The sequence below is a fragment of the Pangasianodon hypophthalmus genome, chromosome 19 (genome assembly GCF_027358585.1).
Source record: "Pangasianodon hypophthalmus isolate fPanHyp1 chromosome 19, fPanHyp1.pri, whole genome shotgun sequence".
Classification (NCBI taxonomy): domain Eukaryota; kingdom Metazoa; phylum Chordata; class Actinopteri; order Siluriformes; family Pangasiidae; genus Pangasianodon; species Pangasianodon hypophthalmus.
The window spans coordinates 17,277,923-17,292,980 of NC_069728.1; the positions used below are offsets into that span (position 1 = coordinate 17,277,923).

The 15,058-nt window shown below is 39.7% G+C and overlaps 1 protein-coding gene across 5 annotated transcripts in view; it reads left to right on the top strand.

Annotated features, from left to right (window-relative positions):
- Positions 1–15,058, top strand: part of snx9b (sorting nexin 9b) — a 46,333-nt gene that overhangs the window by 6,453 nt on the left and 24,822 nt on the right. For all 5 annotated transcript variants that reach the window (XM_053242020.1, XM_053242023.1, XM_053242021.1 and 2 more), the window contains exons 2-4: positions 1,264–1,350; positions 5,054–5,128; positions 12,997–13,095. In XM_053242020.1, coding sequence (XP_053097995.1) covers positions 1,264–1,350; positions 5,054–5,128; positions 12,997–13,095 — 261 coding nt within the window. The remainder of the gene's footprint in view (positions 1–1,263; positions 1,351–5,053; positions 5,129–12,996; positions 13,096–15,058) is intronic.

The following is a 15,058-nucleotide window of genomic DNA, read 5'->3' on the forward strand; positions in this document are numbered from 1 at the left end:
TACAAATTAAAGGTCTTCATTGATTCACTGATTATCACATTTATCTTGTCTAATATTCGTTTATTAACTAATAAAACACTTGGGTGTGTGTGTTTTGGAAAATAATGAATGACGGAATTAATTACCACCTCAGAGTTGATTATTTTTGTATAACAGAGTGCCATGTAGTGCTTTATTCCTCTTACACCACACCAATAATCACAATTCTGTTTTTTAAAGAACAACATGTTGCACTTTTTTAAAAAAATCTCTTTATAGTAATGTTTAATATTGTGGAAAATCTGTGAAACAAATTAGTTCCTGTTATCACTAACGTTATAGCAGCTATAAACAGTCATTACCTCACTGGCCTTTCTTTTTTTTTCTCTCTCTCTTAAAGGTAATAAATTGAAAAAATGCACCTCATCATGTTACAGAGAAACCGCAACATTGTCCATGTCAGAAAGTCTAAAGTTACAGCTTTACAACTCACTGTTGCGAAGCGCTGACACTGGAGACTCCTTCCATAAACGTTACATGAATGCTTCCTCGCAGAAACGTCACCATATCAACAATTACACAATGTTTATATAGAGCTTCCGCCATATTAGGCACTTACTCTGTTACTATAGAAACGATAAGGTATTAGAACGATCGCATTTATATAAACTTGTGATTTGCAGCTACACTACTGTCAGAGCTGCTGTTATAGGAAATTAATCAACACCTTCTGACCAATCAGATGCAAGAATTCCACACTGCTGTGGTATAAGACAGAAGTGATCTTCTTTTACCAGCCTATTTCCAAAAAAAAGATGACTGACTGTGTGCTGTGATGTCATCGCGAACGGGGGTGTGGTTGATTGACACAGCATAAATATAATTTTGAACACTACATAGGCATTATTATTATTATTATTATTATTATTATCATTATTATTATTATTCTTTGCATTTATAATCAGAGCTGAGGATGCATACTACCTAGATAACGGGACTGCAGTTTTATTAAAGACACACAAAAAGAATAAACAATACAAGCAAGGAAGTCAAGCACAATTGTTTTTATCCATAAGTGAAAAACGACACCTGGTTTGTAGAACGAGACGAGCCAGTTTTTAACTCCCATGGCGTCTTTAGAAGCAGGGAGGATTATGTTGTTATCAGGGCAGAGATAATGATCAGGTATAGTGTGTGTGTGTGTGTGTGTGTGTGTGTGTGTGTGTGCGCGCGCGTGTGCACGTGTGCATGGATTTTCATGTTGTTCTCTGTCTGCTCACACAGGCGCAGGTTTTATACGACTTCATAGCAGAGCCAGGCAACAACGAGCTTTCGGTGAGAGAGGGTGAGACGATCACAATCACCAACCAGGTAACACCTGACTGCATGACATCACACGTTCCTTGTGTACTGTGTGTGTGTGTGTGCATTTGTGTGTACATGTGCGTTTTTTTGTGTTTGCATGTTCCTGTGTATATGCTTGCATTTGTGTTGATGTGTGCATGCTTGTGTATGTATATGTGTATGTGCATGTGCATGGTTGTGCCTGCATGTTTGTACATGTGTGCATGCCAGGCGTGTGTTTTTGTGTGTCTCTGTGCGTGCACATTAGCACGTGTGTGCGTGTTTGTTTATGTCTGTGCTTGCGCTTTGCATGTATGTGAATGTTTGCATGTGTTTGTGTGTGAGAGAGATTTATGCAGTGCTTAGTGCTTTTTAAACCAAACAGCTGTATACGTGACTGCAGTGTCATTACTGTAACTCTCAGCGCTTTATAAACCTAACAGCTGTATACATGACTGCAGTGTCATTACTGTAACTCTCAGTGCTTTTTAAACCAAACAGCTGTATACGTGAGTGCAGTGTCATTACTGTAACTCTCAGCGCTTTATAAACCTAACAGCTGTATACATGACTGCAGTGTCATTACTGTAACTCTCAGTGCTTTATAAACCTAACAGCTGTATACGTGAGTGCAGTGTCATTACTGTAACTCTCAGTGCTTTATAAACCTAACAGCTGTATACATGACTGCAGTGTCATTACTGTAACTCTCAGCGCTTTATAAACCTAACAGCTGTATACGTGAGTGCAGTGTCATTACTGTAACTCTCAGTGCTTTATAAACCTAACGGCTGTATACGTGACTGCAGTGTCATTACTGTAACTCTCAGCGCTTTATAAACCAAACAGCTGTATACGTGACTGCAGCGTCATTACTGTAACTCTCAGTGCTTTATAAACCTAACAGCTGTATACATGACTGCAGCGTCATTACTGTAACTCTCAGTGCTTTTTAAACCTAACAGCTGTATACGTGACTGCAGCGTCGTTACTGTAACTCTCAGTGCTTTATAAACCTAACGGCTGTATACGTGAGTGCAGTGTCATTACTGTAACTCTCAGTGCTTTATAAACCTAACAGCTGTATACGTGACTGCAGTGTCATTACTGTAACTCTCAGTGCTTTATAAACCTAACAGCTGTATACGTGACTGCAGTGTCATTACTGTAACTCTCAGTGCTTTATAAACCTAACAGCTGTATACGTGACTGCAGTGTCATTACTGTAACTCTCAGTGCTTTATAAACCTAACAGCTGTATACGTGACTGCAGTGTCATTACTGTAACTCTCAGTGCTTTATAAACCTAACAGCTGTATACGTGACTGCAGCGTCGTTACTGTAACTCTCAGTGCTTTATAAACCTAACAGCTGTATACGTGACTGCAGCGTCATTACTGTAACTCTCAGTGCTTTTTAAACCAAACAGCTGTATACGTGAGTGCAGTGTCATTACTGTAACTCTCAGTGCTTTATAAACCTAACGGCTGTATACGTGAGTGCAGTGTCATTACTGTAACTCTCAGTGCTTTATAAACCTAACAGCTGTATACGTGAGTGCAGTGTCATTACTGTAACTCTCAGCGCTTTATAAACCTAACAGCTGTATACGTGACTGCAGTGTCGTTACTGTAACTCTCAGTGCTTTATAAACCTAACGGCTGTATACGTGACTGCAGTGTCATTACTGTAACTCTCAGCGCTTTATAAACCTAACAGCTGTATACGTGACTGCAGCGTCGTTACTGTAACTCTCAGTGCTTTATAAACCTAACGGCTGTATACGTGACTGCAGCGTCATTACTGTAACTCTCAGTGCTTTTTAAACCAAACAGCTGTATACGTGACTGCAGCGTCATTACTGTAACTCCCAGTGCTTTTTAAACCAAACAGCTGTATACGTGACTGCAGCGTCATTACTGTAACTCTCAGTGCTTTTTAAACCAAACAGCTGTATACGTGACTGCAGCGTCATTACTGTAACTCTCAGTGCTTTTTAAACCAAACAGCTGTATACGTGACTGCAGCGTCATTACTGTAACTCTCAGCGCTTTATAAACCTAACAGCTGTATACGTGACTGCAGCATCATTACTGTAACTCTCAGCGCTTTATAAACCAAACAGCTGTATACGTGACTGCAGCGTCATTACTGTAACTCTCAGCGCTTTATAAACCTAACAGCTGTATACGTGACTGCAGCATCATTACTGTAACTCTCAGCGCTTTATAAACCTAACAGCTGTATACGTGACTGCAGTGTCATTACTGTAACTCTCAGTGCTTTATAAACCTAACGGCTGTATACGTGAGTGCAGTGTCATTACTGTAACTCTCAGTGCTTTATAAACCTAACAGCTGTATACGTGACTGCAGTGTCATTACTGTAACTCTCAGTGCTTTATAAACCTAACAGCTGTATACGTGACTGCAGTGTCATTACTGTAACTCTCAGTGCTTTATAAACCTAACAGCTGTATACGTGACTGCAGTGTCATTACTGTAACTCTCAGTGCTTTATAAACCTAACAGCTGTATACGTGACTGCAGTGTCATTACTGTAACTCTCAGTGCTTTATAAACCTAACAGCTGTATACGTGACTGCAGCGTCGTTACTGTAACTCTCAGTGCTTTATAAACCTAACAGCTGTATACGTGACTGCAGCGTCATTACTGTAACTCTCAGTGCTTTTTAAACCAAACAGCTGTATACGTGAGTGCAGTGTCATTACTGTAACTCTCAGTGCTTTATAAACCTAACGGCTGTATACGTGAGTGCAGTGTCATTACTGTAACTCTCAGTGCTTTATAAACCTAACAGCTGTATACGTGAGTGCAGTGTCATTACTGTAACTCTCAGCGCTTTATAAACCTAACAGCTGTATACGTGACTGCAGTGTCGTTACTGTAACTCTCAGTGCTTTATAAACCTAACGGCTGTATACGTGACTGCAGTGTCATTACTGTAACTCTCAGCGCTTTATAAACCTAACAGCTGTATACGTGACTGCAGCGTCGTTACTGTAACTCTCAGTGCTTTATAAACCTAACGGCTGTATACATGACTGCAGTGTCGTTACTGTAACTCTCAGTGCTTTTTAAACCAAACAGCTGTATACGTGACTGCAGTGTCATTACTGTAACTCTCAGTGCTTTTTAAACCAAACAGCTGTATACGTGACTGCAGCGTCATTACTGTAACTCTCAGTGCTTTTTAAACCAAACAGCTGTATACGTGACTGCAGTGTCATTACTGTAACTCTCAGTGCTTTATAAACCTAACAGCTGTATACGTGACTGCAGTGTCATTACTGTAACTCTCAGCGCTTTATAAACCTAACAGCTGTATACGTGAGTGCAGCGTCATTACTGTAACTCTCAGTGCTTTATAAACCTAACAGCTGTATACGTGAGTGCAGCGTCATTACTGTAACTCTCAGTGCTTTATAAACCTAACAGCTGTATACGTGAGTGCAGTGTCATTACTGTAACTCTCAGCGCTTTATAAACCTAACAGCTGTATACGTGACTGCAGTGTCATTACTGTAACTCTCAGCGCTTTATAAACCTAACAGCTGTATACGTGACTGCAGCGTCATTACTGTAACTCTCAGTGCTTTTTAAACCAAACAGCTGTATACGTGACTGCAGCGTCATTACTGTAACTCTCAGTGCTTTTTGTATGTGTTGCATTGCTGCAACTCTCAGTACATTTCTTTGTTTTTCTCAGAGCATAGGCGGAGGATGGATCGAAGCGCGGAACAGCAGGGGAGAGGTCGGCCTGGTGCCTGAGGACTATGTGGAGGTAAAGCTGACTGAAAACACACCCTGGGGAATTCACACACAGTCACAAAGCTTGGCATTATACACACACTCGCACACACCCCACACACATGTTCATGAATATTCACTGTGTGTGAGTGTATGTGTGTGTGAGAAGTTTCCTGTGGAGGAAGGAAACTGCCACAGTGAGGAATTAGTAACAGGAAACGCTTTCTCTCTTCACATGTCCACACATGACATATTTACTGATCTACGTGACCTCTGGTGCCAGTTACTGTTGTGCCTAACGGTGTGAGTTTACTGTGTATACAGGAGTGTGTAGAAGAGTGTTGGAGAGTATATGCACATGAGTGTGTGTCTCTATTGTCCTGTCTGTAACACATTAATGATAATGTTAATTATGTCTGAAAAATAGCTGCCAAATTCCTTCAAAAACCACATGCAAATTTTAGAAAATTAAAAGTTTAAGTATTCAAATGCATTCTTTTCTGCCATTGTCCCTCCAGCAGAGTGACATCACCACTGTTTTAGGGCGTCGCTGCTTTTCTGTACTACAAAACGGTTGTGTGTTTTCCTGTGAAACAAGTGAACATCAGTGTGTTAGGGTTGATCACTAAACGTCCTATTCCGAAAACCATGGGCATTCATATGGAGCTGGTCCCCCCCTTTACTTCTATAACAGCCTCCACTCTTTTGGAAAGGCTTTCTACTTGATTCTGGAGATTGTGGCTGTGTGGAGAAATGATCATTCAGCTGCAAGAGCATTAGTGAGCTCAGGCCCTGATGTTGGGCGAGGACGTCGGGAGAGCAGTAGGTGTTTTAATTCATACCGAAGGTGTTCAGTGGGGTTGAGGTCAGGGCTCTTTGCAGGACACTCGAATTCTTCCACTCCATCTATACAACTGTGTACTTCGAACTTTATGGCAACAGTTTGGGGAAGAACCACATATGGGTGTGATGGTCAGGGGTGCACATACTTTTAGCCATATAGTGTATAAATTAATAGGGAAATATATAGTCTGTCCTGCTGCCTTTTGCAGCATGCTGCTTTCTAGTATAAAGATCAGCTTTTATATAGTTTTTTTTACTACAGAATGATGAGCTACTGTACATGTCTAAGCCTTTTGCCTCTGGTAGGTCAAATCAGAGAGTCTTATTTAGAAATATGAAAACTGTAGGCAATTTGTGATCAGCCTTGTTACGGGAAAAACAGAGTGTTTTAGAAACACACTTTACAGACTGACATCATCAAATGACTAATTTTATACTGTTATTAAATATTACGTTGCTTTCTTAAGCAACGGAAATCATGAGAATTTGTATCATAGCTTTATCACACACTTTAATATATTTGATTTGTTTTATTTACAGTAATGTAGATGCCTACACAAACACAGTAAATGTTATCACCCCAAACTTATCAATAACATCACATCCTGACGTGTTTTATTCCTCTAATATCACAGCAGTTTACAGATTACAAACAGTTTACAGCGACAAATTTTGTTCAAAATGCAGCTTGTCAAATCACAAACTCCTCTGTCCTGAAGACTCTCCCCTGTTGGAAAACTGAAAGTTACAGCTTTACTTCTGACTGTTACAAAGCACCGACACTGGTGACTCCTTCCATAATGTTAAATAAGCATCTCCTTAAAGAAAATTTCACTACATCAACGATTGCTGTCATTTTAAATCCATATAACAAGTCAGAGCTGCTGTTATAGAAAAGTACACCTTCTGACCAATCAGAATTGAGAATTCAGCAGCACTGTGGTGTAAATGACATTCATCCAGGGCAAAAGTGCTGCTGGAAATGAACTTGTATCCACTTCAGGACACACTGTTCAGTATCTAGATTTCACAAAGCTGACACACACTTGGCTAAGGCTAGACAATTTTATTTTGCCTTTACATGCCTTAAAATACACTCACTGAACACTTTATTAGGAACACTATACTAATACTAGGTAGGGCCTCGCTTTGCTCTCAAACCAGCCTCAGTTCTTTGTGGCATGGATTCCACAAGATGTTGGAACCATTCCTCAAAAGATTCTGGTCCATGTTGACATGACTGCATCACACAGTTCCTGCAGAGTTTTCAGGTGCACTTTCATGCTGCGACTCTCCCGTTGTACCACGTCCCAAAGGTGCTCTACTGGATTCAGATCCGGTGACTGGGAAGGCCACTGAAGAACACTGAACTCATTGTCATGTTCATGAATCCAGTTTGAGACGACTTTTGCTTTGTGGCATGTTACATTATCGTGCTGGAGGTAGCCATTAGAAGATGGGTAAATTGTGGCCATGAAGGGATGCACATGGTCAGCAACAATACTCAAATAGTCTGTGGCATTAAATCGATGATTGTTTGGTATAAAGGGCCAAAAGTGTGCCAAGAAGACATTCCCACACCATTACACCACCTCCAGCAGCCTGGACTGTCGACACAAGGCAGGTTGGGTCCATGGATTCATGCTGTTGGTGCCAAATTCTGACCCTACCATCAGGAGAAATCGAGGTTCATTAGACCAGGCTACGTTTTTCCAGTCTTCATCTGTCCAGTTTTGGTGAGCCTGTGCCCAGTGCAGCCTCAGCTCTCTGTTCTTGGCTGACAGAAGTGGAACCCAACGTGGCCTTCTGCTGTTGTAGCCCAAGGTTCGACGTGTTGTGAATTCTGAGATGCTTTTCTGCTCACCACAGTTGTACAGAGTGGTTATCTGAGTTACTGTAGCCTTTCTGTCAGCTCGAACCAATCTGGCCTTTGACCTCTAGGCATATCTGTCCACTTAACTGCCACTCACGGGATGTTTTTTTCTTTATTGCACCATTCTGAGTAAATTCTAGAGACTGTTGTGTGTGAGAATCCCAGGAGATCAGCAGTTATAGAAATACTCAAACCAGCCTGTCTGGCATCAATAACCAAGCCACGGTCGAAATCACTGAGATCACATTTTTTCTGATTTTATCTGCATGATTTTATGCATTTCACTGCTGCCACACGATTGGCTGATTAGATAATTGCATGAATAATAGGTGAACAGGTGTTCCTAATAAAGTGTGAATGCTTTTCCTTGTGAAACAAACACCTAAATGTGGCATGGCAGCATTTCTATCCTATTACAGATCGATGATGAATAGTGGAAAGTACGTTAATGTCACATGCCTACATTCCTAACAGGTAGTACATCTAGCTCATCTGATCTCAGTCTGATATTGTTCAGCTTCTCTCTCACTGAGCTCTGAAGGGTAAATAAGATACCGGGTGTTGTATTGTGTAATGTGGGATTAACAGCTGATGAAAAGGAGATGTCTCAGACACGATACCATCTAGTATGTGCAGCTTCAGCCTGTCTGTGGGTTATGATCCTTTTGTATTACTTCCTGTTTACAGCTCCGCCCTCTTGTGAGATAGACAACCTGCAAATAGATATGACTCATACTGTGTTCACTGGCATACTGTATATTGCACAAGTTTACTTAATATTACACATAGTTTGTCAAAGAATGCAAATCCACTAATGTAGATGGAACTGATACATGATATATAAAATGCTTCCTCAGGGTTCACTAGTGGCACAACAGAAAAGGGTTCGCCCTATCGTCTGGAGATTGAGGCAAGAGAGTAAAACTGATCATGCTGTCTGGGTGGGAGGGGCATAGTCTCTCTCTCCTATCAATCACAGCACTCTGTGAGCTCATGTATGCAGAATAGGGCGGATAGCAGGTTATGTACGTTTCTCATGGGATAAGTAATCTCTATATGAGCCACAAAGATGGTACACATGCTCGTCCTTTACCTTGAATATAATCGTTTATTATAGGATTTATAATGTTACAAGTTGGCTAGGTCACATGACCATGATGTATGTAGACTACGCTCATGCTTGGAACACCGTACTGTACTTCAATCCCCCGGACATGTCGCTTCTCTGTCAAGTGCTTTTAAATGTCGTCTATATTTTATTGTTCTAAACTCTGACAGTACTTGATTTCATTTTAGTTCCAGCAGGAGATTATAGAAAAGAGCGAGCGCATCCTGCAGTGTGTTTATACTGTAGAAAAAGCGCAAAATCAAATGACAATTCTTCATTTATTATTATTGTGGTTATTTCTACTGGACGTTTTATAGAATGTACAAGACTGAAGTCCCACTGATACTCCCCTAAACATTATATTACTCCTCCTCTCCATGTAAAACTAATCCAGCCTGACTTGGGCTTTACAGGATATCAGGAGAAAATCAGACAGTCTGTCCTGTACACTTAGGGAAGGGGAGCGAGGGGGAAAAAAAACAGGAAGATCTCAAATGTGTCATGATTGTATGGGCTGATGCCTGAACATCACTTCAGAATTCTGAATTCACTTCTCTTTCGCTCTCTTTAGCTTCTTAATATCCACATTTGAGATTAAAGATACAAAAAGGCATTCAATCTTATTAACAAAATCCTTTCAAATTAATGCCAAATTTGTTTTTATAGAGAAATCGTTCCTCTTTGACTCCTGTGAGTAAACTAACTATTGTTCAAATGACAGTACTTCCTCTGTTTGACTACAGTGATCTATAGATTTGCATGCAGAAGTGTATTATGGCTATTCGATTTGCCACAAACATTCTGTTCATAACACATTAATACTCTGTTTGCTCTGTAGTTAAATGTCCCTCCTTACAGATTTGCCATAACATCCATTCTTTCATTTTAATATATTAAAAAACTCTTCACAGCCAGTCTTCTCAGTTCCTACAACCTTTCAGTTAAAAGTTCGTAAATCCAGGACAGCTTTCGGTTCTCATCATTTTAGACCGGAAAGGATTAGAAAAAAAAATCGGCTTAACTGCAATAATTCGTCGCTATTCTGTTATTAAGAGTTCTATTAAGGACATTTTATACTTGCTTTTTCTCTAAGTAAACACTTTTAGAATTTCTTTTGTAAATATGAACTTGTTCTTACCAACTTGCCTGATTCAATTAAATGATAAATATAATTAAATTAAAAAAAAAAAAAGCCGATTAGATCAAAATCTGATAGTGAAAAATGTAGGGTTTGTTTCAGGCCTGGACATTACCATGGCTGGAAAAATCTCTATAGATACGTTCAATAATCTTTGAATTATTTTATAATATTCTTATAACTTTAGATGCGCTTTAATACCTCATTTCAGGCAGTTATCCAGACAAGCAATCATGCATACATTCATATAGATATACGCATCAAGAGCTTCAGGTTATGTTCATATCAAACGTCAGAATGAGGGAAAAAATGTGATCTCAGTGACTTTGACTGTGGCCTGGTCGTTGGTGAGAGTTTGAGTATTTGAGAAACTGCTGATCTGCTGGGATTTGCGCACACAACTGTCTCTCGCACAGGACGGTGCGTAAAACGAAAAAACATCCAGTGAGCAGCAGTTCTGCAGGCGGAAACACCTTGAAAGGGTTGAGAAGAGAACGGTCAGACTGATTTGAGCTGCCAGGAAGGCTAGGATATATCTCAAATAACCACTTTTTACAGCCATGGAGAGCAAAAAAGCATCTCAGAACGTACAACATGTCAAACCTTGTGTTGGATGAGCTACAACAGAAGAAGAGCACATCAGGTTCCACTCCTGTCAAGCAAGAACAAGAATGTGAGGCTACAGTGAGAACAGTGAGATGGTCGTTATTCAAGACTATCTCTTCTTGGACTATAAAGCACAACCGTGCCATGGTCAAAGTCATATTTTTTCCCCATTCTGATGTTGAATGAGAACATTAACTGAAGCTCTTGAGCCAACCTGATTGTTCCTAATAAAGTGGCCAGTAAGTGTATATAAAAAATTTAGATATATTATCCTATATTAAAGATTGCATGACTAAAACATGTGGCTCACAGGAGATATTTTTATGGTTATATTTAACTATTCAGGGAAAAACAACTATTGTGATTTATAGATTTCTATGAAATGTCTATAAAAAATATATTTGCATAATTCAATTCAGTTCAGTTTTATTTGTATAGCACTTTTAACAATGGAGATTGTCACAAAGCAGCTTTACAGAAATATATCAATTCTGGATATAAAGTTGATATTTATCAATTTATCCCTAATGAGCGAGCCAGAGGCGACGGTGGCGAGGACAAACTCCCTGAGACGATACGAGGAAGAAACCTTGAGAGGAACCAGACTCAAAAGGGAACATATCCTCGTCTGAGGGACACCGGATAGTGCGATTATAAATAATTTCCTTCTATAACTGTGTGCTGTAGAGTGAAAAAGTGCAACAGAGAAGCACACTTAGGGAAAGGGAGCAGGGGAAAAACAGGGAGATCTCAAATGATCTTAAAATCGGATTATAGCAGACTTGTGAGTCACTGTTATTTAGATGAAGGACATGATTATAAAGTGCAGAATGGTGTGTGTGTGTGTGTGTGTGTGTGTGTGTGTGGAGGTGGAGCAGATGCAGGTCTAATAAACAGTTCAGTCTCAGTGTAAACTCACTCTGGGCTATAACGAGGCTGTTTCATCTAAGCTATTTACGGAAGTTTGGCTCCTGCTCTCACTCCCTCCAGCTACACACTCTCTCACACACACACACACACACACACACACACACACACACACACACACACACACTCTGATGAAGGACCAAACATCTGGATGACTACGTGTTAGGGACTTCTCGAAAGTTACATCCTGCTTTGTGTGTTTTCTCAAGGCTTTCTTTCATAAATGTTTTTCTGAGACGCTCATTAGGGACCTGCTTCCAGGAATATTCCTTCTTATACCACAGCGCTGTTGAATTCTCGATTCTGATTGGTCAGAGGGTGTGGATTAATTTCCTCTCTCTGACAGTAGTGCAGCTGTACTCATTATGGTTTCTATAGCAACAGCCTAGACAGGGACTTGTAATGATGGACACTCCATATAAACAAAGACTAATAATGAACAGACTTTTTAAAACAAGTCCTGTTATTTTACAAAGGAAAAACTATAAATATTGATATGCAAAGTTTCCTGTAAAGAGATGTTTGTGGAAGGAGTCTCCAGTGTCAGTGCTTTGTAAGTCAGTATGTTTTTTGCAACATGGGAAAGTCTTCAGGACAGAAGATTTTCGGTAGCAAGATGTGCAAAATTATTTTGTTTTATTAACGTCAGTTCTTTTCATACTACAGTTTGTTCTGGTCCACTAATCTGATTGGTCGAGCGGCGTTCACTCGAGTCCACTTGTCTGTGTTCGCAACGTAAAATTCCACTTCCTAGTTCGAAACGGTTACTACAGTAGAGCTAGCCACATCATCAGCGGACATGACAAACAATACTTTTCAATATAACTTTTGGCGTAAAATATGAAAGCTCATCAGATGAAGATGAAAACGAAGAAGAGAAGCCAATGGCACCGGAAGCACCTTTAATGTACAAGTCATTGTGAGCTAGCTAGCCGACGTGCTATAAAGTGAGCGTAGCTTCTTCAGGATCTATTTCTGCTAGCGGAGCAAAAAATGAACAAAACATTTGGCCATATTGTGTCTGAAATGTCACTTATTGATATTAATTTCTTGTTTATAGGATGGTTTTATAAATGCAACATCGGAATGGGATATTCATTAAATAGCTGCTACAACATAAGCGATAACAGGAACTAACTTGTTAATTACTTTCTATTTAACTGCATGTTTTGTTCCTCTTATACCACAGCAATTTGCAGACCTTAATTTTTGTACGAATTAAAGAACAAAATGTCATCCTCTTTATCTGTTTATAGTTATATGGAAAGTAATTAACTTCGTGGTGGTAGCAGTAACGCTGCTTCATCCCACCGTGCTGTTGTTGATGATTTTCCTATAACAGCATGGCCCCAAGTGCTTTGTGTATATTTTCTCTATATGTAAATGCTGGTGTTTGTGTCTCCACAGGTCAGTAAGCCTCAGGCTTTTGCAGCAGGAGGAACTGCACCCCAGCTTGACCTGTCCTTCTTTGACAGTCATGCTACAGCAAGTACCACACAAGGCCAGGTGAGCTGCTACACACACACACACACACACACACACGCATCACTTCCTTCCCTTTTTCCTCTCCTCTTTAAAGGGCAGTACCAGTGAAAGTGTTGAAAAATGAACACAAACATGATCTGAAACTATCTCTTATTCTGAGCGTGTCTGAGTCTAGACCAAACTCCAGACAAAAGTCCCTTGAGCTTTATGTTTTCACTCAAGGTGTTTTTTTTTTATTCTACACAAAAAAAAAACAAAAAAACGCTATACTAGTTAATCTAATGATTAGATTGTCTTTATGCTCAGCACTGAAATATCTACATCATCTTATATTTGCTCACTATCAAGACTAATATTTTAACCAGCATGTTGGTTTTCCTCCATGTTGCGAGCTGATTGGTCGGACGTTAAGAAAGCATCTGACTTCAGACAAATTGGTGTTTCTGAAACACTCTACAATGATGACAAAATGTTATTTTTTTATTATTTTTTTTTTAAAAATCCACCTTCCACCCAACTTCACATGTAAAGTTGTGCCCTAGTCATTGATCTAGGGGGTGTGGCTTATTTGATTGACACGGTCAAGCCACGTCATTCTGCTCGTCCATCCGACACACAAATAGCTAGTGAGAGAACACCAAAAATAATCATTGTCATCTGTTTAAGGCTGTTTATTATTCATTTTTTGCTTCCTGTTCTGTATTTTAAATAGTACAGAGTTTGCTGAAATTTGACGTGAGTGGAAAAAATGTGCTTTTGGCATTGTGTGTGCATTGTGTGTGTGAAATGGTGTTATAATCTTTATTTTTTTGAGCAGTTCAGACTTTTCAGTTCACACTGCTCATGTGAATTAAGGAGTTGTGTAGGAGAAGCTTTATGGAGAACTAAATCTAACATGCAAATATCAGTAATGCTCTGTTACTTGTAATAATAAGCAGGTCTTACCAGTGTTTATGTAAGGTATAATACACTTGGTGGTGTGCTGTTACAGGAAAATAATCCACGACAGGGTGTTGTGATGCGGCTTGAGTTACTGATACCACCCCAAAGTTGATTAATGTCCTAGAAAAGCTCATCCCGAAGTGTTTTAATCCTCTTATACCACAACAATTTGTCAACGCTTATTTAAAAATTCCATTCTTTTTATCCGTTTATAGTAATGTTTAATGTTGTGGAACATCCATGAAACAAGTTTCCATTTTCACTTGTGTTAGAGCAGCTGTAAACAGTTGTTCCCTCACTTAATAATGCAAAAGTGCTAATTGTTACAAAGCACTGACACTGGAGACTCCTTCCATAAATGCTGAATAAACATCTCCTTACAGAAAACTTCACCGTATCAACAATAATACATTTTTTGAGGAGTACATAAGGAGTAACACACACGAATATATGAAAATAATGCACGCTAGGGTGGTGTGATGCAACATGACGCGCAAGCGGAGTGCCGCTACGCAGCCCCAACCTTCCCCACCCTCCATGTGTTAAACAAGACTGCATTTTATAATCCGTTTACTAGTTTTAGATTATGTGGAGCGTTCGCCGTACAAGTCCCTGTGTATGAGCTGTTACTATAGAAACAATAACGTATTAGGACAAGCGCATTAATTTAAACCTATTGTTCACCTTACAGCCAGAACTACTGTTATATGAGCTGTGCTGTTATAAAAAATAATAATGTACATCTTCTGACCAATCAGATTCAAGCATTCAACTGTGCTGTGGTATAAAGAAACTTAATTAACACCTTCTGATCAGCGAGATTGGTGAATTCAAGAGCGCTGTGGTATAAGATGGAAATAAAGTTTATTAGCCCCGCAAAGCTGCTTTTGGCACATCTCATATAAATGCCTACATTGATTTCAGATGGTTTTGAACTGCACACAGCACTGGTAGTGAACATGATTGAGGGGAAAATGACGACTTGAGACGCACAAGACAGGCTGTGTTCTACAGAACAAGTGAGCACTTTATACACTGTAGA